Source organism: Micromys minutus (genome assembly GCF_963924665.1).
Source record: "Micromys minutus genome assembly, chromosome: 9".
Classification (NCBI taxonomy): Eukaryota; Metazoa; Chordata; class Mammalia; order Rodentia; family Muridae; genus Micromys; species Micromys minutus.
Genome location: NC_137978.1, coordinates 7,876,379 through 7,903,972, shown reverse-complemented (window position 1 = coordinate 7,903,972; position 27,594 = coordinate 7,876,379). Strand labels below are relative to the sequence as shown.

The window sequence follows — 27,594 nt, the reverse complement described above, 5'->3', positions numbered from 1 at the left end:
AAGTTTGGCAGCAAAGCTATTGCTCTGAAGTTAAAAGATACAAGTTTTTTTGTTTGTTTGTTTGTTTGTTTTGTTTGTTTGTTTGTTTGAGGGGCAGTAGGCCTAAGTCAAATGTGCCTTCGAGCTGTATGTGTGCATGTCTTGTGTGTAGGTGTTTGGGGAGTGATTTTTCCAGTTACCTATTCTTCAAGTGACAAATGTTTTTCGGCTTCCCATCTTTCCTGAAGCTCTACAGATCTGTGACGTTCTGTGTTGAGGTTGTTTGCATCGGGATGCTAACAAGTCTTTGTTCTCTGCTTTGGAAGTGGTAGATAGTTTGTCTGGTTTTCACTGCAATGTTTTCCTTACTTCAGTCTCGTGTGCTTTTAAGTTTATTATTAAAATGTGTCCACAAGAAATATTATTAGTATTTTACACTGACTGTGACTAACTGTGACCACATCTGCATCCTCCGTCCACTATCTACCAGCTGGCATCACAGAACACCCTGGAAAGTTACACCTAAGAAAACTGATTTTCCTTGCACTGACTCATATTTGGCCCACTGAATTTATTTATGAAGCTGAATCCATTTATGAATACTGTAATATTGCCAAGAAATAAAATATTGTAGTTGAGGAGAGGGATGCACAAAGCACATGTGAAAACTCTCACTTAGGAAAAAAAAAAAAACTCTGCCATAGGAAGCAAGCAATGTCTATGTCAGGAAACTCAGTGGCTTTATCCTTATGGTCATTGATATAATTATTTTATAATGACTGTTCCATGTGTGTACCTATGGTATAGCCACAGATGCATACCATGTATACACACATACATATGTGTATATACATATATATTGTAGATACATATTATACCTTATATGGAGAAATGAGAATTTACATCTGAATAAGCCACTAAATTTAAGTCAGAATATTTATGGTCCAAGGAAGATATGTGTATTTTATGTATCATTTTTATGGTCAGTTTAACATATTCAAATGCTAAATGAATGTCAAGAGGAGGTAAATGCAGAATTCCCTTCATTTGTTTTTTAAAGAGTTACTGAGTACATGCCTCTGTACAGACACTGGGGCCAGTTTTTCCTGCCCTCATAGAACAGAAGAGAGAAATGACCATTAGGAAAAACTGGTGTGTAGTAGGCTACTATCCCTTTGTATCAAATGCAGAGACTTGAAAAAATGGATAGCATTGAAGTCAAATCTAACAGATTCATTGGCATGGCAGCTATTCCAAAGAAAGAAAACCCTCTAGTATAACAGGGCAGAAGAGCTGGGGAAGAACAGCATGACAGCAGCCAGGCATGCTGGGGAGGCTGCCTTTGCATTCCTATATGCCTTCTGGTTTTACATTGTCTTCACCAATGCAAGGGACCATACCACCAGGGAAGGGACCTTTGCTGTCAAACTCATATTCTTATGTGAGGATTACAGCAGAGAAGTATTTTTGGAAACTAAAGGGCATAAACAATATACATGTATTATTCCTTATTCAAAAAATATCAAAGGGACCTACTGTATGCCTTAGTTTCCATCCGTGTTTCTGTGACATGCTATGGCCACCTAGTACTTACCCCAAGAGTATGATGACTAATCACTTCACCTACCACACTACACATGGACCTTTGACATCTTGCTGACATTGATATTCATAAAAATATATTAGAAAAAAAATAAAAGCCTAGTTTAAGAATTGTAGAATACCAAAGATTCCTTGTTTTTCAACAAAATTCAAGACAATTCCCAACATCCATGGTTCTCCTTTCTGGGAAGTTTACTCATGTACCTATCCTCACTAACCTCCTCCTACCCCTTAGTAGTCTGACAAAGGCCTGGGAGTAGGATAATGATACCCTTCAGTTGCATCTCTGTGCTGAGAATCTCTATGCTAAGAGTTAAGACAAGCAAACTTGGGCATTTGTTGGTTAAGATATTTTTAAGTTGAGATTTTGTCCCTTACAGTAGATGAAGCAGTCACTGTGGGCTCTGTATTCCCTTACATTCTCCTCTGAACCATTTGGAAAGCACATGCCTACAACAATCTCCATCTGAGACAAAGACTAGTATGGTTAGATGAGGCCAAGTTTGAGGAGTGAAAGGCTTTATGAAGCAGGCAGTGACTCACAGGGAACAGCATGCACATGTGAAGATACCTATGCTTCTGCCAAGTTAAACAGTAAATCCAGCTGATGTGTGTTTTTTGTTGGGTTCCAAAAGCACAAGAGTGGGGCTCCCAGTATATGCAACACCTTCCTGCCAGGGTCACATGATATATTATTGACCAGGGTGCTATATTGATACCAGACTGCAAGATTTGTGCTGCCTTCCCTAAAACTCCCATGACAAGTCAGTGAGCAGCAACTGCAGGAGACATCTCAGTCTCAAAACAGAAGCCTGTTCTTTTAACAAAACTATAGTAAATCAAGGTGACTTTGCCCAACAGAAAGACACAATACCATAGTGATTGTCTTGAGATATGTTGGCTGCAAGAGTATAGTGCAAAGACTGAGTCCCCTATATACAGCACAAATGTAATTCTTCATATTGTTGGAGGCTAGGAGTCCAAAGTCAAGCTGATGGCCAACATGGTGTCTGGCAAAAGTTTAAACACTGGTTTATAATTCTGGCTTCTTACTGTGTAGAGGGGCTAAGCAACTCTCTATGGCTTCCATTATAAGGTATCTATCTACTCTCGTCTGTGAGGGAGGGTTACACCTTCTTGATATAATTCTAAAGGCCACACCTTCTACTGAAGTTTATCTACAGATCATAGAAACAAAACCTTTTTCCTTTTACTGAACATCTTACCTCCAATACTATCTCACTGGAATTAAGATTTCAACATATGCATTTTGAGGGAACAAAGCTCTCCTGACTATAGACACAGGTAAGCACAACTAGAGGGTCAAATGTGCCAGAGTGTGAATTTGTGCTACCATTTTATGCTGTGTGGCCCTGGTGCTTTGGTTTACTTTTCTGAAATTCTCCACCTAGAAAGAAATGTACTGTCAGAGGATAATGCTGCCCTATGCCTGTTTTATTTGCACAGCATCTGGAAATAGACCTTGCAGGCAGAAGGACCAAATTTTTTCATCCAGGTTTTGAAAAAACAGTCTTGTTGCTATACTTACTGCCTTCACCCTACCATATCTTACCCATCCCTAAGTTCAGCTCATATTCATATAGAGCATCCCTCATCCAGATGCTCAAGACCATAAGTGTATGGAGTTAGGATTTGCAAACATTTGCACATGCTTCATGCAATATCATGGCACTGGGATTCATTCATGCTTCACACACACACACACACACACACACACACACACACACACAAAATCTACAGATGATTTTATATAGTATTTTGGCACCCTTGAGCTTTGGTTGCTACTTAACACGTGTTCAGGTGTACTGTGATGAACTTGCGTCTTGTCAGTGTTCAAAAAGTCTAGGGCTTTGCACATTGTAACCTTGCTGCTTTTAGATTATGGGTACTCAACTTGTGCTTCTTTGGACATGAAGCTGCCATTGCTATGCCCTCCCTGCATCTCCCCCACTCCATAGCCCCCACAGCTTTGCCTGCCTGCACATCCTCTACGTTGTCTCACATTCTTAGTTAATGTTCAAGTCTGGTCACCTCCTGAAATAAGATCTTCAGAGACAAGCATCTCTCACATATTTTATATCTTTTCCCTCACCTAGTGGGCTTTAATATAATGAATAAATTAAAAGTAGTTAAATAAATACACACTCGAAAGAAATTTATCCTCACTCCCATCCTCTCACACACACACACTGATAGCTTCTCAATGCTTCAGAAGAAACAGCAAGCACATTTGTAAAATCTTTCACATACTGCTTGATAAGGAGTATCCAAGCTAGTGAAGGGTCACTGCCTGTCATCCAAAGAAAACTGTGTATGATGATCTAAGTCTTTGGTACTAGATGCTAGGGTGGGTTTTAGTTTCTGCTCTTCTGACCACCTTGCTGTGTGTACTCTAAAGGTAGAGGCATGCGGATTCCTAAGTCTAATCTCCTCTCTGACAGTGGCTTTCTTTGTGGCTCGGATATATTGCTTAGCCTTGTAACCTTAGCTGGACCATCCACACCCTGAGGATAATACTTTGACACCTATTTCTCTGTATAGTTAGAACCAGGTAAAGGGGCTAAACTGTGTTGAAGGGGCTAGAACAAGGAATGTTATTACGTTTCAAGGAAGCCATTTTTGTTGTTGTTCACTGTTACACTCACTAGGCACTTTAGGCTGAAGATTGAGCTTCCCAAGACTTTCTTTTACCATTACTGGTTGTAACCACTATAATGTATCTAATCGTGACAACGTGGTTTATCCACAGTAATTAAGAAGAAAACTTTTGCTCTTCTCCCTGTTCTTTTAAAAACTGGGAATTGTCTTAGAATCTAGATTCAATTCTGAAGCATAATTCACCCCCAGCTTGTTTTTAACTGAGAAGTCTCTATACACCTTGGATGTATAGACATGTAAAATGGTGTCTAAATCTAACAGTATCTGATGAGAACATAAAATTTTTTAAAACAACTCTTTAGTTAATATATATTATATAAATATATGGATCAATATCTATATAATTTATAAAATAATATATAAATATTTCTATTTATTCATTATATAACTATATAATATATAGTATATAGTATATAATATGTAAATAAATATATGAAGATATAATATGTATTAAAGACAAAGATCAAAGCAAATTTGTCATAAATGAGATGGATATGTTTATTAATTTTCCACATATATTTAAATGTTGGTGGAGTATTTGACTCTGCAAGGTATAAGGCAGCATCATTATTTTTAGAATGAATCAGTATTTTAATTTCTATCAGTACAGAGAATATCATTTCACACACACACATATACACATATATGTATATATAATACACATATATTTAGTGTCATTTCACAGATTGTTAGAAAATTTGTCCTAAGTTAAGGTCAGAAGTTATTAAATTACTTTTTATATAGCTCGTTAGAAACTCAAACAGCAATTTTTAAAGCCAAGTAGTTTGATGTAATCCAAATATTTATTAATATGATACCTAGATACTGAGAAACAATGGTAGAAAAACATTCTTTGTCTCCCATAATCAAATCAGTTTGCTTCTGTAAGAGCAGAAGACTTTGTAAAATCATTTCAGTTCATGGCATTCAAGAGTCTCAGCTCTGAACTGAGGCATTGCAGATGGCACTCACAGGTGTGTGGTGCAGGTGTGTGGTGCAGGTGGAATTCACAGGTGTGTGGTGCAGGTGGAACTCACAGGTGTAGTGTGGTATGGTGTGGATGCCAGAGGAAATGGAAAGTACATATTCGCTCAGAACCAAGGCTGCTGTTGATTCACGTGACTGACCCAGGTGAACACTGCAGAAACACCTTGGGTTAACTGCCTGTTTGATTTTGAGTTAAATTTTGGATATGCACATCTTTTCGTCCTGCCAATTTCTGCACAACCCCACATTTAGCCATAGGACTCCCCAAAATGATGTAACACACAGTTTAAGAAACCAAGCCCTCAAGCATTTGTGTGTGTGTGTGTGTGTGTGTGTGTGTCTGTGTGTGTGTCTGTGTCTGTGTCTGTGTGTATGTGTCTCTGTGTCTGTGTGTGTGTGTGTGTGTGGCTATGAATGTATATGCCAGAGGGTGACTTTCAGGGATCAGTTTTTTTCTGTCATAATATGGAATTTAGACATTAAGCCTAGGTCATCAGGCTGGGCAGCAGGAGCCTTTACCAGCTGATCCACTGTTCCAACCTTTTCTGACTCCATTTAAGAATTATTTGGAGTATTCATCAGAGATATTTCAAAGTTTCTTGAAAATATCAGAGTTCTTGAAGCTTATATTTCTTCTAAAAGTCGTGTGTTTTTTAAAATAATGAGAAATGACAGTTTAATACTTCACACTAAGAAAAACAACTATGCTTTAGAGATTTATAAAGGGTAGCTTCAATCACAGACAGGGAAGCCAAATGCCGAACTGGACTCTAGGAATCATCTGGCCAAATGTGTCCCAGTATGATCTAACAATGTGTCTACAGGGAGCAGAAAAATACCATTATGTCATGACTTAAAAAACCATAAGCCAGGCTTGGTGACACAGGACACAGGTCTGTTATGCAGCAAGAATCAGAGGAGGAAGAATTTTCAAAACTCATCAGAATACTGAATGTGTTTAAGGCCAGCATGGGTAACTTAGTGAGATTGTATTGTAAAATTTTAAAATAAATTAAAAAATGGTCATGGCCATAGCTCAACAGTGGGGTGAAGGTAATTAATTATGTCAGGGGCTCCTTCAAGAGTAAACTCTCAGAAGGGGAAACAAAATACTCAAGGGAAGAAATACTGAGACAAAGTGAGGAGCAGAAACTGAAGGGAAGGCCATCCAGAGACTGTCTTAGCTAGGGATCCATCCCACATACAGCCACCAAACCCAGACACTATTGTGGATGCCGAGAAGTGCTTGCTAACAGGAGTCTGATATAGCTGTCTTCTTTGCCAGAGCCTGACAAATACAGAGGTGGATACTTACAGTCAACCATTGGACTGAGCACGAGGTCCCCAATGGAGGAGTTAAAGAGATGAGTGAAGGAGCTTAAGGGGTTTACAACCCATAGGAAGAACAACAATATCAACCAACCCAAAGCTCTCAGGGACTAACCCATCAAACAAAGAGTACACATACAGGGACCCAGGGCACCAGCTGCATATGTAGCATCAGTGGGAGGAGATGCCCTTGGGCCTGGGAGGACTCAATTCCCCAGTGTAGGGGAATGCCAGGGCGGGAGGCAGGAGGGAGTGGGTGGGGGAACACTCTCATAGAAGCAAGGGGAGGGAGGATGGGATACAGGGTTTCCAGTGGGGAAACCACAAAAGGGAATAACACTTGAAATGTAAATAAATAAAATGTCCAAGAAAAGAAGTCAAAAGTAAACTAATGCTGTCTCCTGAGAAAGGTCCAAGTCTGATCAGTAGGAATAGATTCATTTCTGATGGCGGGTTGTTGGAAAAGCTTGGGCTTGACTCCTCACTGGTTCTATGCTCTTGCTTGTACACGTGACACTTCTGTGAGTGACCATTTCATTCTTGGCTCCTCTGTCATACTACGACAGAGCCAGGGGACCTCCACCATGGCAGTTTCCAGTCACCAGAATCTAGGGGCATATAAGTATCTTCACAAGCACCCTACCTTGGATATTTTGTTATAGTAACTCAGAACAGACTAGCAAAGCCAGGACTCCAAAGGTACCTCTTCTCAATATGACCCACACTCCTTTCTGCCTTCCATCCACACTTTCAGCTAAAAGAACAAAGATTATGAGGTACCAGCTCATAACCATTTATAATTCTGTTCTTTTCACCTTATTTACTGTGTGTAAGTGGGCATATTATAATATGCCATCTGCCAAAAGGTTAGAAGAAACATTTCAGAAGTTTCTCCTACCATGTGGGTCTCAAAAATTAAATTGGGGTCCTCAGGCTTGGCAGCAAGCACCTTACACACTCACTGGCCAATTTTACCTTCTGTAGGGTCACATGCTCAAAACTATCCTGTATGGTTAGCTGAGGCTACAAGGGAGGGTCCATGATATAGATGTCAATTTTTAGCTGAATGTAACCAATATGTATAAAATTGGGGTTATGTAAATTAACAGATAATGTAGTGCTATATTAACAAGCAGTTCCTTATGAACTCGGCATGACTTACAGATAACACTCTGAAATGGCCATTCATCTTGTTTAGTTTCCTGTTCAGTTGTTCCTAACCTTTACTCTGCCACTGGGGTTTGGGGAAAGCCACCTCCATTTAAATCTGTAGTTTGTCCCACACTTAATTAGGCCAAGACATGGTGTGGCCATTTAGCTATTTTGATAATCAGTGTTAACACACTGAGTTGTTATATAGCTATCCTTAACAACTCTTGTATCTTCTTTCTTCATTAACCTTAGCCTCTGGTCCCTTTCTTCTAGCAAAGGCATGGTTTCTGTGAGGCAAAAGTCACTTCAAACATATTTCAAGCCATTCTGGCTTTTCTAGATGTTAAAATTAACTCGAAAACTCCTGTTACCATCTGGTGACCCAAGAATTTTTTCCCACAAATGTTTACCAAGTGCTCACAATAAACAAGGTATTCTTCCAACTGCTGAATAGAGGGAGCAAGTGGAGCCTGACTCTAATCCACAGAGTACTTCCTGCTTGGCAGCAGTGGGAAGAGAAGAACCAGCCATAATCCGAAAGTCTGAAATCAAAAATGATCAAACTATGATCACAGACGAGACAGCCTGGCAATCACATTGATGCTCCAAATTTGGTACATTTTGAATTTTATACTCTCAGGTTAGGGTTCTTTTATTGGTAAGTATATACAGATATTCTTAAATGGAAAATAAAATTCAAACTCAGAAACACACAGTACCAAACATTTCAGAAAACGGGCTTGACCTACACTGTGCTAGGAGAGGCACCAGATGCCAGGCAAGACAAAGAAGGGCATCCTCATGGGGAAATACCATGGCATTTGGCATTGTCAGAGTACAAACAGGCATGATGCTCAACCCCATCTCAAACCTTTTGCCATCTGTTTATCAGTGTGCAAAATAGAGAGAGACTGATAACAAATAACGCTGTTAGACAACTAGGTACTATGAAATCAAAATGAAGTGATTGCAGGTGTAACTCAACCACTCTCCGTGTGTGTCTGTGTGTGTGTGTGTGTGTGTGTGTGTGTGTGTGTGTGTGTGTGTGTGTGTGTCCGAGAGAGAGAGAGAGAGAGAGAGAGAGAGAGAGAGAGAGAGAGAGAGAAAGTATAGTTTAGATGCCAAATCATTCTGAAAATATTCATAAGATATACCAAAAACAATAGTCACAGGAACCAAAGATTTGTTATGCAGCTTACAAGGAGTCATGCTAGTCTCTGGAGAAGCCATCAAAACTTTCTGTGCTCTAAAAGCTTTCTAAGTCCATGATCCTCCTGCTCTTTGTGATGAGACATCTGAGTAGCTAAAGTCAACTCTATCTCCCAGTTTGGCCAAGGAAAACACACTGCAGAGAATTACAAACATGAATACTGTCTCCCTAGAAATCAAGGTCATCGTGAGGAGTGTGGGTTTGTAACATGCACAGATGGTGAGAAGGCAACAAGGAAGGTTACTATGAAGGCAGCAGTTTCTAAACGGCAGCTACCATGTCTTTTCTGCTCGTCCCTGAATCCTTCTACCTCATGACTTGCACAAGAGCAGTCAATAAACATTCCTCAAATAAATGAATGAATGCATACATGTGATTGAAAGAGGAGGTATGGAAACCAAAGGGGAGTCCTTCCCACCCCTTTGGGTGGGATGATGATGGTGGTGGTGGTGGTGGTGGTGATGGTGATGACACTTTATTAATAATGTTTAAGAACATGTATTTTGAAGCATTTATAGAGTGCCTAGATTGTGCAGGTATTATCTGTATCTATTTGGTTTCAATTTAGGATTTATACCTTGAAACTGGCAAGATGGCTTAGAGGTTAAGAGCCTGGTTGCTTTTCCAGAGGACCCTGGTTCAATTCTCAGCACCCACATGGCAGGTCACAAGGCTCTGTAACTCCAGTTCCAGGAGACCTGACTCCCTCATACAGAATACATGCAAGCAAAGCACCACTGCAATTTTTTTTTTAAAGTTTCTACCTCACTATGTATTAGGAAAAATCAGCTCAAGATGTTGGGTCCTTTAAAATGACACATATTTGCCTGCAGTACTGTGCTTCCAGCCAGAGAAGGAGAGACACAGCCTGGGGTCCCTGCATCTGTGGTCAGGCTTTCCCTGTCATCTGCAAACTTCTTGGCTGTTTAGGAGAGCTTCATGAACTCAGATGTGGACCAGTTAGTTGATGCTGAACTGAATCTAATTTGTTTCTCCTGGGTTAGTGCAATTGAATCATCTCAAGAAAATGAGAAGTAATTAAGTACCTGTTGCAAACACGGTGCCGACATCCCCTGCCAGCAGACAGACGCACGGTGTTTATTTATTATTGGAGTTTGTCATCTGGGAAAACATGACATCGCCCTTCTCCAGGAGGAATTACTCCAATTGCTTTGCAAACCCAGGCATCGTAGACCTAACAAGCTCCACTCTGGGGCACGGGCAAGACAGGAAAGATTTGGGAACACGAAGCGAGCACACGAGCGGTGCCCAGTTTCTTGGGGAACCTTCTTCCAGGGGCCGGGAAGTTACTGGACAGCAGAGAGGAAAGGCAGCATTTTAGCAAAGTCTCCTTAAGTATCAGTTCAGGAAATTATTAAATTCATTAGCCAGATACTTACAACCAGCTATTACTGCCCAGCCAAAGGAAAAACCAGAGCCAGCAAATGCTTTAAAACTACAACTAAACAAAAGTCAGGAAGCGTGTAATTAAAACTGCACCTTTATTGTATTGTAAAGAGTTTCACTGTGACATGGAAAATATTTAAAGGAGAAGGCTGTTTAGCTAATTTGTCTGCAAGTGAGCTGCAGAGTGGAGAGCCGTCCTAAATTAACTGTAAGACCACCCACCGAGAGAACCTCATACAGGGCCAGGGCAGCTCAGCTTGGTTTTGCGTAACTGTTCAGTAATTACCAGATAAATGCATAACTCAAAGCTCTATTACACTAATAATTTGTATGAAGATAGATGTGTGGGACACCCTGCTGGGTTAATTTGTCATCCTGCAGGAAAGTTTAAAGAGAGCTCCTCTGTCCTGGGACCATGTTAATATGCTGTCCAGGGAGGACAGGTTAGAACATGCGACCACTTGGCTCCTTAATCTTTTCAATAGGCACAAAGCTCCTGGAGGGAGTGCTAAGGAGAATGGGGTGATTAGCTTAGTGGACCCCACATCCACACTCATCCCACGAATGCCCGTGGCAGGGTTGTGTGTCGGAAGGAGAGAGAAAGGGATTGGAGGAGCCATATCTACGTATTAGTGGTAGCCGTGGCCAGACCCCCTCATTGATACCAGATACATCAATTGTAACAGGCTTTATAATCAAATAAGTCGCTGAGCAGTTCTTTCTTCCTCATTTAGCTGAATTTTTTGTTGGTTCCATGCTTAAGAATCATTACTAGGGTTTTTTTTTTTTTTTTCTTTCAGCACAAAATCAAAAATTTGACATTGAACTTGTATCTTCTCTTTATGTGAAATCGTCTCTCCCTGTTCTCTCCCTCCCTCTCTCCTTCCCTCTCTCTGCCTTCCCCCAACTGCTGTTTCGGCTTTAAAGCTCACATTTAGGCCTCAGTGCAGGTCTGAGGCTCCCCTATTGACAGAGTCATAAATCATGTTCAAGTTAAGTGCATTACGTGGCCTGGAGCTGAGCTTAAGTAGCCCAGCCTAGCACTCATGGAGCAAGGGAACGTGCTCTGGAGGACTGAGCTGTCCTGTCCAAATGGCTGCAAGAACACTGAGAGTCGCTCTTCTGGGCTGCGTCCTTTAATCGCCCAGATGTACTCGCGTGCTCTTTAAAGCCATACTTCCACAGAAAACTTACATTAGGGCATGTGCTCTTTCTTTACATTAAATGTCAGTTGCTTCTGTGTCTCCCCAAAGCTTGTGTTTTCTTACGTGAAAAGCACGTGTAAGCCCATCAGAGCTGCCTGGTTCTCCTTCAATAAGAAGAAGCCTGGAACAGAAGGTCTAAAAGGAAATGAACCATTTGACCTCTGAAAAAGTACTTTAAACAGAATCAGGGAGTGACTATCCAGGAGCTGCGTCTGTCTTGGAGTCGGCCACAATAGAATTCAAGTTCTTCCCAGCCCTGTGGGCTCTGTTTAAGCCTGTGGAAGTCTTCTGTCCTTGGAAGGCCTTTGATTTCTCAAGTTTACATAATTGGGAAGCACTGGTGGGAGGGCAGTGAATTGCCCTGTCCTGTGTAAAGTGGGACTTAGTGTGTGTGTCCCATGTAAGCGGTATTTTTCTCCCAGACTCCTCCTTGGCTCTCTTTGTGTTTGTTTTCCTGAAATGATCCCACACCCTCTCGCTCCTGACTTGCTGTCCACTCTTGATGATATAGAAGTAACCCTAGAACAAGCTGGAAGTGAAAGATGGTCTTGGGAAAGCCAGCGACCTGGGTTCCCTAAGCCCCCTCCTCGTTCATTGTGGACTCCACAGTAGAGCAGGTAGCCGGTCCCTTGATGTCAGGGACTTCAACTTACAGAAGCCCTCTGTATCTATGGCTCTCACTAAAGGAGGAAGTATCTCTGTTCAGTGGGCTCTGCCGCTTATGAGTCAGTTTGAAAATAATAGTTTAGCCGTCCTTTGCCATGAACAATAGAGGCCTAAATGGTCAGGCTCAAAAGGCCTGTCCCACTAGTCTCCCGAGTATAGCAGACACCATTAGTGAGGAGTTAATAAGTAACCAGAGGACAGCACCAGTACTGTCTGAGTGGTTGGTGGAGATTTTAGGCTATGATTATCAGGCTCTGTGGGCACCTTCTGTTGACATAATTAGAAAACCTTGTCATTCATAGGGAATGTCACTAGATCTTCCTAAACCCCCAGATTCCTGAGCACTGTAATAAAAGCCAGTAGTTAAGTACTAGACAGTGAACTGTGTTAATAAAGGCTCTTTTTGAGAATTCCAACCAAATTGCTTAACCACCCTTCCATTGATTGACTAGCCAAAAAAGATTGTGGGTTAGGTTAAGCGACTGAAGAATCTAGAAGAGTGTGGCTTTGAGTGAACACACATCGAGTGCACAGATCATAGCTTCCCCTCCAGCCCTCTCATTGTGAGCCCCGTTCACAGGCTGTCTCCTCATGCTGTAGCACACAATGTGTGAACAACCCCACACTTAATTTTCACTACCTTAACAACCCAAAAGGGAAAAAATGGCTTTTCTACAACACATCTAGAAAAGCACCTATCACCAGATGCATAAGGCACTGACTGGCCTAATCAGGATCATTTGCTCACCTTTTAGACAACCTTTATACCTGAAAGAAAACAGGACATCTCACTGTGTAGCCTGCCTTCTATAGCCACCATCAGAACCAGGTATAAAGGTTGCTAATCATATAACCTGAGGCCAAGGGAGAAGAGCTCTAAAGTAATGTTAGACTTCTACTTCTAATGTTAGAAGAAAGGATACAGACAGCAGCGTGGGCAAAAACACATCCTGTGGATTACAGGAGGAAGGAGACAGCAGCTAAGCAGCTTGGAGAACAAGGCAGTGGGTGGCAATACTCAGCAGCCTAGGATTTGGTTCTCCACTTAGTACTTGCAAAGATCAGGTAAAACATAAGCTGAGAAAGCTGTCCTCATGCTGTGAACCTGTGACACTTTCTCACAGCAACAGGGTTGCCTTCTCTGTTGCTGTGAAAAAGTACCAGAAGCAAAAGAAACTTAAGAAAGGGTTTATTCTTGCTCAGATGGATAGACTCTATCATGGAAGGGAAGACATGGCAGGAACAAGAAGCTGGCTGATGACATTTTCATACACTCAGAAAACAGAGGGACATGAGGCTATAAACCCTCAAAGCCTCCCCCACCCCACCCCCAGTGAAGCACGTTTTCCAGCAAGGCTATACCTTTTATGGTTCTATAACCTCAGACAGTGCCTCCAACTACATGACCCCCTATGGAGAATGTTTCTCATCCAAACCATGGCTTCATTTGTAACCAGTTCAACTCTTGAGTCTAATGCCACTGTATATTCTGGGTTACATTTCATATGTCTCATTCCCAGAGATATCCGAAGGATAATAAATATCCCAAGTCTAGCTAGCATAGTGTTTGGCTTGCAGTAGATTCTCAGGATGTTAGTTGAATATGTGTACGGACTAAGTACCTCTCTATATTTATTTTCACCCTCAGAACAGTCTTTTATTAGTGTTACTACACACTTACAAAAGACGTGTGCCAGTTTCAAAAGTTTAAGTAGTTTTCGGCAGATTCTCCAAAACTTTGTGTAGTTTTAGCCGTAGTAGCTGCTTTCTATAACCCATACAGAGCATGTCTACTAACAGGGAGGAGGACCAGGAGAGGCTGGCTCAGCACAGTAGTTACATGCTGGACTAACACTTCTTCCTCTGGAGTAAAATCCACTAACATCAAGAAGAAATACTCTAATTCTGCAGGATGACTAAAGAGACTTCAAATTCAGGAGGGTATTCGGAAGTAAACTTTAGTGATTACATTTAACAACACAATCTTAAAATGTTGTCAGCCTGATAGTTGGCAAAGAGAAGTGCTAAAATTATCCTTTGGCTTTGTGGTTGCAGGTCTGCCTTAGTTCCTGCCTATTGCTGTGATATTGCACATTAACCAAAAGCAACTTGGAGAGGAAAGGGTTTATTTCACCTTAAAGCTTACAATGCACCATTGTGTGAAGTCAGATCAGGGACCTGGAGTCAGGGACTGAAGCAGAGACCATGGAGGAGTTCTGTTCATTAGCTGGCTCCCCTGCCTACCTCAGCCCGCATTCTTACACATCCAGTACTGCTCGTGGGGGCACAACTCGTGTGCTGGACCTTACCATATCAATCATTATTCAAGAAGATGTCCCACAGTGTTACCTACTGGCCAGTACAATGGAGACATCTTCTCAATTAAGGTTCATTCTTCCCAAATGACTATAGCTTGTGTCCAATTGACAAAAACACCAACTAACACAAGAATTTTGCTGCTTTTCATTGACATGATTTACTTGCTTTATAATTAATGGAGATAAAGACTTGTAAACATCACAAGTCCCAGCACCTGTCATTCGTGCAGCCATAGCTTCTGCACAGATATGATTGCTAAAGCTTTCTTGCAACACTCAGCCTGCCACTCTAGTGGCCTTCTGGTAGCTCCCCCACAAGATTTCCACCTGCTCCTGTTAACCACATACTCATCCCTTCTGTGGTGGGAGGGATTATTTTTCCTCAAATTGTTTAGATGCGTTTGTCATTCTTCATCTCTTGTCTCATATTCTCGCCTGCATATTACATAGAAGTCTAAGTTCCCGTCAGAGAACTGGGTTCCTGTCAACTTTGCCTATTAAATTATCACTCTTCCTATCTGCAATAGCCACAGCTGTTGAGTGCTGTTTGAACACATTTCACATCAGCTACCATGGTAGCTTAGTGTGGGAATATGGTCATTTCAGAAACCCTGTCAGATTAAAAGCTGGGGCTCTATGTCAGAATACTCCATGTCTATAAAACTCTGGATATGCTTGCTAGCCAACAGTACAGATGTTCCTTGTAGCTTATATTTTTTAAATATGTTCTTTTAAATGGATCATACTCTTTTGTTTTCTAGTCTTCTAGACTTTAATTTTATTACCATGAATCAGTTGTATGAAGCTATTTGTAAACATAATTATTGATACTAAATTCCACATACCCACTCAAATTTAAAGCAGATGGGCCTCAGTGAGTATTTTGTTCAAGTTCTGTTTAAAAATGAGAGAACCAGGGAAAAGGAACTTTGTGTATCACTATAAGCCATATAGCAGCAGAAACTAAACACCCAGGTGTCTAAATAGAAAGCTTTTTCAAAATATGCACTTGGTCACAGAAAAGCCTTCTTTGTAGTAAGCCTCTGTTAACTGTCTAACTAGTCCACACCTCAGGGTCCTTCACAAGAGTGATAGAGGTTTCCAAGCACCCATTTTAGGAGGCATGCTCAGAACCTGGATAGGTCAGAAGGCAGTAGGACTGGCATAGTAAAAGATGTGAGCCATCAGAATAAACACCCAGGCCCCGAGTTCTAAGTAAAAAAGTGTCTACAGTGAGAAAGCCACATAGTTCTAAACATCTAGGTTTTCTCACAGCCTGAGTTTTAGACAAAAGTAGGAAAGACTTTTGTTCAGAAAAGAAACTTTTCAGATTACTGACTATAGTTATTTGACTCTAAGATCAAAGGCATTGCCACTGCTAATATTGTATTTGGTAATTTGCAAAATTAGTTCTGAGACCCTTATGACACACCCATGCTGAAGCTGCTCTTTTAATATCCACATACTCCTGTGGAGACAGGCAAAGAAAGGCAGCTTTTCCTCACCCCGACCCTATCCCCACCCCGTGTATGACACAGTCTGTTTACAGCCAGCACTGATCTGAGGATCCGGGAATAGATTCCAGTTTCTTACTCTCCTGCAAGCCTTCTCTCCTGTAATACAACACAGCAGGAGCCAAAAAAAAAAAAAAAGTAGCAAAATTATAAGATGCTGTTTGTGGATCGCCGTGTGAAATGCTGAAGCTTCCCTCTGTATAGTCTGTAGTCTGAGTGTTTATGAAGAACTGGTCAGTGTGTGCGAATACTAGCAACCTCAGCTTACTCCCCCAGACGTTGCCAGCCAGAGACTGCTGGCAAACAGAGAACCCCTCCCCTGTGCTGTGTACCTAACATGTTGAAGTTTGTTATGGCAGTAACAAACCCCATGTGACCCCAGATTTCTCTTTCATGTGTCTGTGTGTCTGTCCTTTCTTCATTCTCTTACTGTCCTTCCTCAGGGTGCTGGGACGCAAGCTGCATGGGCCTCAAACACTCAAGTCTGTATTCTAAGACCCATAGTCTTATCCTATGCTGCATTAATCTTCTGACTTACATGCTTGGGGTGACGTAGATGGGAGTAACTATCTCAGGACAAGGTGCATAACTGATGGTGAGGAAGACGCATGGGAGGTGAGGAGGAGGTTCATGGAGGCGTGGAAGCCACTCTGGTAACCTTGGGAACAAGGGACAAAGAAAACAGTGACTGGCCAACTGGCAGGTTCCCTGCAGAGGTGAGAGGGCATGAAAAGGAATTGAACTACATGAGTCTACACCAGGTCAAACCCAGGCCTGGCCTATATTTTGAAATAAGATTTTATTGAACACAGTTTCACGGTTTTGCTAGTGGCGTATCTATAGCTATTTCTGTAGCATAGGGTAGAACACTGCCACAGACCTTCAAAGCCCCCTTTCCGCCAGAGCCAGCATTTCTCAACCTGCCAATCTCAACCACTTGGGGGATTGAATGAGCCTTCCACAAGGGTCACATCTCAGATGTCCTACATCACAGATACTTAGCTTATAATTTTATAACAGTGAAATTACAATCATAAAGTTGCAACAAAAAAATAACTTTGTGTATGGCATTCACCACAGTTTGAGGAACTGTACTAAAGGGCCACAGCATTAGGGAGGTTGGGAACCACTGGTCTCTAGACAGGGAGTGTCCATTCATGCTGTAGACCAAAACCCAGAGCTCTTGAAAAACACAGAACATTTTTCTCCAGAAACTGTATTTGTACTACTTGGTTGGTTGGTTGGTTGGTTGGTTGGTTGGTTGGTTGGTTGGTTGGTTGGTTTTATGTGTGATATGGGGGAAGAGGTCACATGGGAGACACAGCCTGCCTGTAAAGGTCAGAGGTCAACTTTGTGGAGTCAAGAAAAACACGCATATTTGTATAGTTAAAATTGATAAATATAAAAATGTAAAACAACTTCAGCCTCTCTTTGTTGGAGGAAAGAGATCTACTTTTCCAAGAGACAAACACTGTTCTTTAAGTAAGACAGCTTTTATCCAAGTAGACTAACATAACACCTTGTCTTGGAACAATGTGTTAGCTTACTGTTAACTCATCTGAAGCAGTTACACAAAACTGCATCACAAAACATGAGGCTTTCCCCTGTGCCTTTCACATGCTTCTTCATGACATTTAAGGTATGGACTGAGAGTCTTGGAAAAATCTGAAGAGCATGAGCTTGCTCTGAGTTCCTTGCTTTGTTACTTAGAAAGAGCTCAGCCTCCTAAGTGCTCAAGTAGCTGTTCCAGTTCCCCCTTCCCTGTGTCTGTTAGCATAAATCACACAGCTCCAAACTTCTCAGCTTTCGTAAATGGCAGGCCTGATTCATGCATGATTTATCAATTATAGCTGTGGGCCATTAAGATAGATTTCTCAGCTTCAGGTAGGCTGCAGCGGGGGTTGTATGGCATTGGTTTAGAATTTCTAAAGAAGCTCAGTAGTTGACAACCCAAACAATACAACTTCCGTTTGCCCTTGTTGAGGGCTTTTTGGTTTTAAGTGGTTTTGTTTTTTTTTTTTTTTTTTTTTTCCTTATAATTTCTTCACCTTTCGAAGCTTTGCCTTGGCACAAAAGAAAGAAAGAAAGAAAGAAAGAAAGAAAGAAAGAAAGAAAGAAAGAAAGAAAGAAAGAGAGAAAGAGAAAGAAAGAAAGGAATTGCTTTAAGCATTAAATAACATAAGTAATCAGGAGTTCTCAAACCACTTTTTCTCTGCAAAGAGCCCATCTAGATCCTGCAGACAGATGGGAGGCAGTTCCTGTGACAGTCCAGCAGAAGAAACAACTTGGAATCTCACCTGTTACCCTAATGATTAATGTGAAGACCATGACACTTGGCAGATTCTGGGCTTGGGCATGCCTTTCATTCTTACAAAGGAAAAAGCCTCTATCTTAAGCCACTTAAAGGAGGAGTAGATTTTATGTCTGTGTCACCTCTGGACAGTTTTTCTATGGATCCTCCCCTAGAACAGGCTAGGATCTGATGGCTGGTACCAAAAAGCAAGAGCTAATGTCTCTATGTAAGCTGTGAGAAGCTACAGTGGTTCGTAGATGAGGAATAAATCAGTCAAAACAGTGGCAGAGCTGCATAGAATAACACGGTTCAACGCATGGTTCTTAAAATGTGGAAGGCTGATCTTAGTAATAGTGAGAAGAAATGGCTTTCTTCCTAAGATTTTAATAAAGCATAAGGAGACAGGATCTACCACCCACCCCAGTACCATCCTGTTCACACACTCTCCTGAAGCATGTGTCTCAAAAGTCCCCTACACTAGGCTGTGACTCCAAGCATCAGTATCATGTCAATGACCTTGGCTTCTCCTTCCCAGTCTTGGCAACTGTGATTTAAAAGGAGGAAGCCTTTTTTCACGTAGACATATACTCAGTTGTGTCGGACTTTTAGCCTTCTTCTTCAAAAAAAGAGATGATTTTATAGAATTAGAAAATTCTGGAACCTGGGGTGGAGTCAGGCCAGGCCAATCTGCCTAACTGGGCCCTTAGGAAATCTTGTCTTTAAATGTGTTTGTGATGACTTTGGGCAGTCACAGGTCCATTTTCTTCCTCTCCATTCTATTTGTATTCCCATGAAAAGCCCAAGTTGTTGTAAACCAGGTTGGCTGCTAGCTAACAGGTAAACTAGTAGTGAGAGTCATTCAGACTGGAAGTGTTCCCAACAGATGCTGTGTTGCTCCTGGCCTGGGGTACTGAGAGCACTAGACCCCAGAAGCAGTCAATTTGGTAGTGTCTTTTAATTCACAGTATTGTATTAACATCAACATGGATCCAGATGGATGCTCTGCAATAGACTATAACCACTGGAGAAAAGGCTCTATTGACTTTCAAGTAAATAATGCACATTTTAAAGGATCTAAATATGCATTTACATAATGTACTATAATTTTTTATTGTGTCAACTATTCATACACACATCCATCAGAGATGTTTCTCCTCATCAAAAATTTGGACTCATAATGCTCTGTGTATTTCACTGTCATCATGCCAGCTTCATCGTGGTAGCTTCCTCTCCAACGCAGCTTGCCCCAGCCATCTCAAAGACATCTAATTAATTGTCTGGTTGATTTTGCCCCAATGACTCCTTCTAAAATGATTTGAGATAATTTAGATAAAAATTTAGGGACACTAAGAGCAGCGAACCCAAGAGAAAGGAGAAAAAAGAAATAGAAAATAAGAAAAAGACATTGATTCAATCTTAGTTCTGGATTTTTAATGGGTTCAGTGTCCAGTAAAAGAGGAAGATTATGCAGAGAAACACCAGGAATTTGATGGTGACATCTATAACAGTTCTATCTGAGGTCATGGTCTAGAATCATCTGCTTCTGCCTCTACAGTGAACTGGTGGCTCTCTGTCCCCAGCAAGAGAAAGGAGTCCTGAAGAGGGCAGCCCTGCAAACGCAGACTCAGCACATGTCTGATTTAGAATCTCAGGCTAAATAACTTCCTGGAATTAACTAAAAATTAATTGATCCTAATCAATCAGTCATTATAGAATTAATTCTATAAAGTACCAGATATTCTTCAGTCTGCACTAAATTCTGCACCATAAGGAAGAGATGAATAAATTGCTGTTGCTAAAACGTAATAACGAAATGAGAGTCTAAATTTACACCACTAATCATTTTCTTTTTCCTCTTTAATAAAATAAGCTCAATGTTGTTTATTAACAATTAATGGAGAGAGCGCGTGGTACTGGTAAATTATTTCTTTTGTGGTGTTTCTTTAACTTTTATCTACTTAGTCTTTGCTCGAGCCTGTGTTTTCCCTTGGGCAGCATATACCTTTGGTGGCTACAACCATTTCTTATCTGAAAACCACTCATCAGCTTCTGGGAGACCATGAGCAAAGCCACTTCATCCTCAGTGTCAGTCTCCCAGGGCTCTTGACTGTGGAGTGGCCACCTTTCTGTTTGATGTGCTGCTACAGTTGAGTCTACAGTTTTGTTCAGCTCAGTACATTCCTATTCTCATTTGAGAAATAATGCCTACAATGCTAACTAGAAATGATTCTGTCAGATGCGCGTGGTTCTCGTAAAGGTCTCTGGTCAGTGTTTCTTGCTACCAGTGAAGACTACATCTGTGCTGGAAGAAAGAAAAAAATAGATTCCTTTCATTTTTTAAATCCCTGCACAATTTGTAGGGGAAGGGAAAGCTGGGGGCTTTCAACTCTTCAACTTCTGAGTTTTCATTCAGAGACCATAATGGATTCCAAACCTCCTATCTCATTGTATGCAGTCTTAAAGTATAACCACTTTTTTCTCCGTGTTCTCTGGCTCTTTATCAGAAAGCAAAACCTGTTTTGTCCTTGGCAAGTTTTATGCTTGTTTTTTCTTAATTCTTAAACTCCTTTATGCAGCCATTTATTGTTCAGTCACCAAACATACACCAAGTGCCAGGCTCAGTTCTGAGTCTATCACAGTGGGTGACTAAGTGGACTGGAAATTGGTCTCCCAAGATGGGAGCCGAGTAGAAGAGTGACTGAAGAGTCCAGAAAATTCTGATTTCAATAGACTATGTTTGGGGTGTCCTCAGTTGAAGGACCAAAGGTAAAACTTTACCCAGGTTAGCCCATCTTTGCCTCTTGAACCAATAATGGGAGCCTGTGAGTTTTTACTGAATGAATTCAGGTGGCCTGGACGCAATGATTGTGCCAACTTCTCTGCAAGGCCTAGGTTGGAGGCCCAGCCTGCATTTTACTCTAGGATCTATGAGGGTTGCTCTGACCCACAAAGCCATAGCCCCTTGAGTTATTGGTTAAAAAAGTACTCCAATCCCGGGGAGGCCCCTGTATCAGTAGGGGTGCTCTCAGGCACTCCAGTGGGATGCTCAGAGAAAGGCAGAGCGTACTGGACTTTGGATTCTCTTCAGATTGTGCATCACTCTTGGTATAAAACTGCGGGCATGTGTGTTTCTCTCTGGAGGACTCCCTTCACTTTAGAGTTACAGAGGGAGGGAAAGGAAAACCATATGCATCCCTGTATTGTCAGTTCTTCACACACAGCCTTTAGCCTTTGGCAGGTCTTGGCCATCATCCTTCCAATTCAAGAACAAAAGCATTCCTGGGAAAAAATTATTAAGCATCTCACATAAGCTTTTTATCTAATGTAATCTTGTACAAATGTCAATTATCAGGATCCAAATATAAAGGAGCCATCATCGTCCGAGTCTGTTATCGGAGTTACAAGAGAGAAGCAGCCTTTCATGGAGTTCCTGCCCACTCAGCCCATAGCTGCCGTGGCTTTGAAAGGGCAACAGAGAAAAATGCAACATAAACCTTCCAGTGTCAACTACGGCATCCAAATTGCATGGGCTCATTAAGTGATCATTTACTACAGACTTCAGAAAAAAAGCTCTGGTCCTGAATTAGTCCCTAGAAATTTCCTTGAAAGGAGTATAAGAGCTTTAACGATGAATTATTATCTATGGAGAGCTCAGCACGAAAGAGGATCCATATGTGCAAAGTAGAATTTGTCAAATGTAATGTCGGTTAAATCAGGTCTAATCTACCAAATACATTTTTTATTGCTTGCTTCATTAAAAAGGCTCTTAAGGTAATGAATAATCTTCATCTTCAGCAAGGATTATTAATGCCTTTATAACTCACGTCCACTGAACATGGAAAGGCAACTTGAAATTCTATCCTCCTCTAACCTCCATGTTTGTCTTAGAGCCTTTAAGGAGAAAATCCATCAGAACTGCCCGGTGTGCTACATCCTGTCACGTGAGCACCACTGTGAGCTGGGCCAGGAGGAAAAATGAGCAGAGGAGGCTGAAGGGTTCAGCTGTGGCAAAGCAGGTCTTTTTCTCCCAAACCCTGATGGTTCCCGTCTCACTTTGTTTCTTGCAGCAAGCCCACACGCGACGCCGTCGACTCTTCACTTCCCAACGTCACCTATCATCCAGCAACCTGGGCCGTATTTCTCCCACCCAGCCATCCGCTACCACCCTCAGGAGACGCTGAAAGAGTTTGTCCAACTTGTCTGCCCTGATGCTGGTCAGCAAGCTGGACAGGTGGGGTTCCTCAATGTAAGGAAACCATTTTTTTCTTCCCATTTCGCTAGAAACGCTAAGCAAGTGTAAAAATAACAAGAAGGCCCTTTATGGCCACGTGACTTTGTGTTGCAATGTCACGCTGACGGACTGCAGGCAGGCATCATATTTATTCTAGATTATGGGAAAGTTAACTTGCTGTAAGAGGGATTGGCCGGGGTTTAAAAACAGTGTTTGTATTAAGTTTGCAACTGTTGAGCTTATGGATATAAATTGTCTGAAGCATGAACCATGTGACCTTCCAAGTTCCACCTCCTGCATTCTAACCCCAGGATCATACAGTTAACAAAATAGAAAGACCACATAATTTTAAATAATGGTTTGGGGTAGCAAAGAGAAGTAGAGAGCAGAGGGAGACAGATGTTTCAGATCAACCAAGTTGATGTTTAAAAAAAAGAAATACGGTCTTCTAACACTTTAGATCAAGTTGACCAGTACTTGAACTCAAGATGCTAGAAGCGAAGTTTACTATAGTTCGTTATCTCTGCGACTAGTTATCTTTCCACTTATCTACATATAAATCCAAGCCATGTTCAATAACTGTAAGTGAATGTTTTCATTTTCCTCAAATAAACCAAATAATCACCATTTGAAATAGCATTCCAATAGTAAAAGTTATTTTATAAAATCGCAAATTTTATTACAAATATAAAAGCTGTAGTTTATAACGGATGACTGTATCCCAAGGCCAATGGCAATAAGAATAATAAATTAAGACCAGCAGAAAGCCATATTTGATTTCCTTTTCTCATAATATCTATTCATGAAACCACAGGTTAGCCATGATTATTGTTGTGAGGTTTAGGATGTCATGGTGCACTCCTTTGTCACTGGCTTCTCTCCCCCGCAGAAAGACCTGATTCTGCAGGTCTGAGCCAGAACGGGCAACTTTGACTAATGTCTGGTGATACGTTCACAGATACACTTCTGTCTAGACAACAAATCAATATGGTGCCTTTTTTCCAGTTTGCTTGTATATTCATTTGCTTGGCTTATTGCAAAATATTCACAATGGACTCTCAGTCCACTTGGAAATGCTGTGAGAGGGTGTAGCTTTCTGATCACTAGACAACATCTGATATAAAAATACTAAAAATACCATGAATGCTAATGAAGGGTGGGCCTGCCTTTTCAGAATTATTAAATTTGTTCTTAAAAGCCCAGGACAATGGGATCTCCTTCAACTGAATTTTGGGTTGGGGCTGCAGTCCACATACAGGCTGTAACTAGCTGTACCTCAGTAAGGAAAGGCACTTGGGAAACCTTGAACACCTGAGCCAGTCACAAGCACCGAGTTTGACTTCTCAATATCCAATGTGGTTTTTTTTTAACAAGTCATGACATCATCTCATATAACTGTCAAATACTCTGTTTTACACTTTGATCAAAATTTTACAGGATTTTAGACAAGTTTCTTCATAAAACTATTTTGAAGACCTTGAAAATAAATGAAGCATGTTCTCTTCTGAGAGAAACTTGCTTTTGTTAGAAAGCTGCTGTTTGGCTATTCTAACATCAGGGCAGTCAGAGACGTGTAAGTCCCATGGCATCTTCTGGTATAAGTCAGATCAAAAGTGCAATATATAGCAAATTATGTAGCAAGAATAAAAGCAAAAATCTGATAGCTAAGTATTAAAGTTTCTGTGTATAAGGCTATATAACGTGCGCAAGAAAATGTGTTCACTGTATACATTTATTAACTGTATTATAAAACCAACCTTAGGAAATGAAAAAATATCCTTTTATATATTTTATATACATATGTAGGGACTATTTTAGCTATATAAACAAACATGGTGAAATAATACCTCAGTCTACCAACATGAAGATACTAAGCCGCTAGGAATCATGGGAATATTGGTGGCGGCAGCCGCTGATACATCACTGAGCTGGGGACCAAACAATCGATGTGTTTCCGGTGGCCTGAATATTAGGGATTTGCACGGCGAGTACCTAATGAGCCTCTCCTTTTCGGAACCAGCTGATGGCTGACATCTATTTATTCTTTTTCTCCTATGTGCTTTTCCCTGAATCCTTGCAGCCCAATGGAAGCAGTCAAGGCAAGGTGCACAACCCATTCCTCCCCACCCCAATGTTGCCGCCGCCACCGCCACCACCGATGGCCAGGCCTGTGCCTCTGCCCATGCCAGACACCAAGCCTCCAACCACATCAACAGAAGGAGGTGCAGCCTCCCCCACCTCACCGAGTGAGTATGGCTGAGGCGTCGGTTGCTTACCATGTTCCATGCACTTGAGTTCATACCTAAGCCTTGTCCCTGACTGCAGCTCCAGCAATAGGCCCAGGTTCCCAGACCTGACCCCTGCTGCCCTCTTACATCTGTAGCATAAGCTGCAGCCCACCCATGTCCAAGCCACTCCTAGGCATGGTCAAACTACACCAGATACAGAAGTGTTTGGGTGCAGGTGGTAGATTAAGATGGTGTAATGACATGCTAAGGACTGGGCTATTAAATTTTGTGTGCTGCTGGACTGGTTTGTATAGAATGCTCTTCCCATGATGTTCTAAAATGTTCTTAATAGCCGAAGGTTTCATTTTCCCTAGAAACTGGATGAGAAATTAAAAGTACATGCCTTGTACATAATGATAAAACAGGTGTTTAGATCAAAGAAGGGCCCCATAACAGATTAGAGCTAGAGGCCAGGGGCCTGCATGAGAAGTCTTAGGACGGGAAGGAGATGAGAATAGGCTGAATGGAGAAAGAGGACTTGATCAGAAAATAGGGGATGCTGGGATCTCTGTGATGGGAATGACTCAGCAGTGAACAATTTCCCAAACACTTCTCTGCATTTTGGAGATGGCAGGTCCAGAAATGGTATGAGCACACAACTATGGCCCTCGTCCATGCCTACAATAATGGCAGAGAGAGTGATGGCCGGAGTTACCATGGCCGCTCAGCCCTAAGAGTGTGATGGGCCTTCCCCGGGGCCATAGAGAGGGTGAAAGTGTGGAATGGGGGCAGTGACAGTGCACCTAGCAAGAGCCTGGAGGCAGCGGGGACAGGGATCCTCAAAAGGAATCAGGAGTGCGAAAAGATGGAAGAAGGGTGTGGAAAAGAAGCATTAGGTCAGGAACTCGAAGAACACCAACAGCAGCTGAAAGAAAGGGAACGGGGAGGGGTATTCCAAGGATATAAACAAGCATTTATATAAGAGACCTTTTGGCTTTCTTATACTCAACATTGTGATTAATGATACTGGATACAGGAGAGAAGGCACCACAGTCCTCTGCTTAGATCATTAGATCCTGGAATTGGTTCTAGGGACAGGGAGTCCACTGTGCCCTGCATCCCTCTTGGACATAGATCAGAGAATGAACTTTGCAGCATCTAGTGTTTATGTCTTTGGGTAAGTGGATGACATTGTGTATACATTCTACCGCAAAAAGACTAGAATCCAGAGGCATCTGGAGAGACAGGCCTACTGGGTAAAAGACGGTTCAGTCTAACACCTAGCAGCCAAGGAGGAAATTAGTGTCCACTGGCATGGGAAGGAAAGTGACTTCTGAGCTGTTGGCACTTCTCAGAAGCAAGCCAGAAAAAGGCCTGAAAACTAGTGTAAGTGCTAGGTAAAAATGTAAGGCAAAATTATACCATTTTTATTTTACTCATGTGGTTTTTTAGAAACTAGAATTGCAGGATGGTTTGATCTATTTCTCTTTAGCGGTTTATAAGATCTCAACTGCAGCAGGAAGCAGGGGGTTAGGTACAGATATATGCTCAGCATCCCAACAGCGTGTCCAAAACTGAAGCTTGTTTCAAAGAACAGTGGCACACACTTTTCTGTTCAGGGGGTTGGAATTGCTGGCAATAAAATAGGATATTTTTTTGGTTAAAAAGAAATAAAACAGGAAATGAAGCCAAAGGGCTCCTCTCTTACCAACTTTTGCAAGGCTGCAGCTCCCTCTAAATAGGAATAGCATTAGTTCCTCTGCCCACTCTCACAGCAGTAGATCTGGAGGAAGGAGGGTAATATGCACGCTCTTTGACAGACAAAAGGCCAAGACATCATTGGTAACATTTTCTGATAATGAACTACAAATAGATGCCAGCCTAGAGCAGAATATGTGTCGCCTCTGGCACTAATGCTAAACTTTTCAGTATGAGGGGAAAAAAACCCATGGGCAAGGCAGATCTGGAAAAAATTACCTATAAAATAAATGTATCTAATGAGATAAATCTGTTCCCCTTCCCTTAAAAATCAGGAAAGTAGGAATGGGGGAAAGTTGTGCTCTTCCATAAAGAGGACGTTTATATTTTGATATGTGTGCATTACCATTGGCTAAACCGTGTGGGACTGATAGGATGTGATAGGTAGGATGCTGGACCTGTGATAGATAGGATGCTGGACCTGTGATAGATAGGATGCTAAACCTGTGATAGATAGGATGCTGGACCTGGGACAGCAGTGTACATGGTGTGGTCCACGCTCACTGATGAGCTGCTGCTGTGGGTTTCTATCCCCACTAAAGAAAGCCTCTTACTTTCTCATTCTTGAGCATCAGCTCTGTGTCAAAAACCCTTCTCAGCACCCAGAAGAAGGAATAAACATGATTTAAAAACCGTGATCTTATAAAGACTTTATTCCAAAGGGGAAGAACAAGAATAAGCAACACAGTAAGTGGTGAAGGGCAGACAGTGTAAGACAGTGATCTTTGTGTGTGTGAATTCATAGAGCAGTGAAGGTAGGAGAGCATGCAAGACCCACCAGCCCTGTGACATTGGGCAAAGGCCCTGATGGGGTGGGACCGCATGATGGTAGGCAGAAGAATCAGCCAAAGCAGCCTGGTGGGAATGAGAAAGGTGAGGACCATGAGAGAGAGAAGATTGGAGGCAAAGTTGGACAGGTAATAAGGATGCGGTCAAGCCCTTGGGAGTATGAAGCTTGTAGGCATGTGTCAGGACTTGGGACATTTCCTGCAAGTGAGACTCTGAGCAGAGGAATGCTTCCTGGAGCCTGGATGTT

General features: G+C 41.7%; 1 protein-coding gene across 5 annotated transcripts in view; it reads left to right on the top strand.

The window, feature by feature from the left end:
- Positions 1-27,594, top strand: part of NFIA (nuclear factor I A) — a 336,017-nt gene that overhangs the window by 261,910 nt on the left and 46,513 nt on the right. For all 5 annotated transcript variants that reach the window (XM_080921475.1, XM_080921473.1, XM_080921474.1 and 2 more), the window contains 2 exons: positions 22,409-22,587; positions 24,653-24,818. In XM_080921475.1, coding sequence (XP_080777601.1) covers positions 22,409-22,587; positions 24,653-24,818 — 345 coding nt within the window. The remainder of the gene's footprint in view (positions 1-22,408; positions 22,588-24,652; positions 24,819-27,594) is intronic.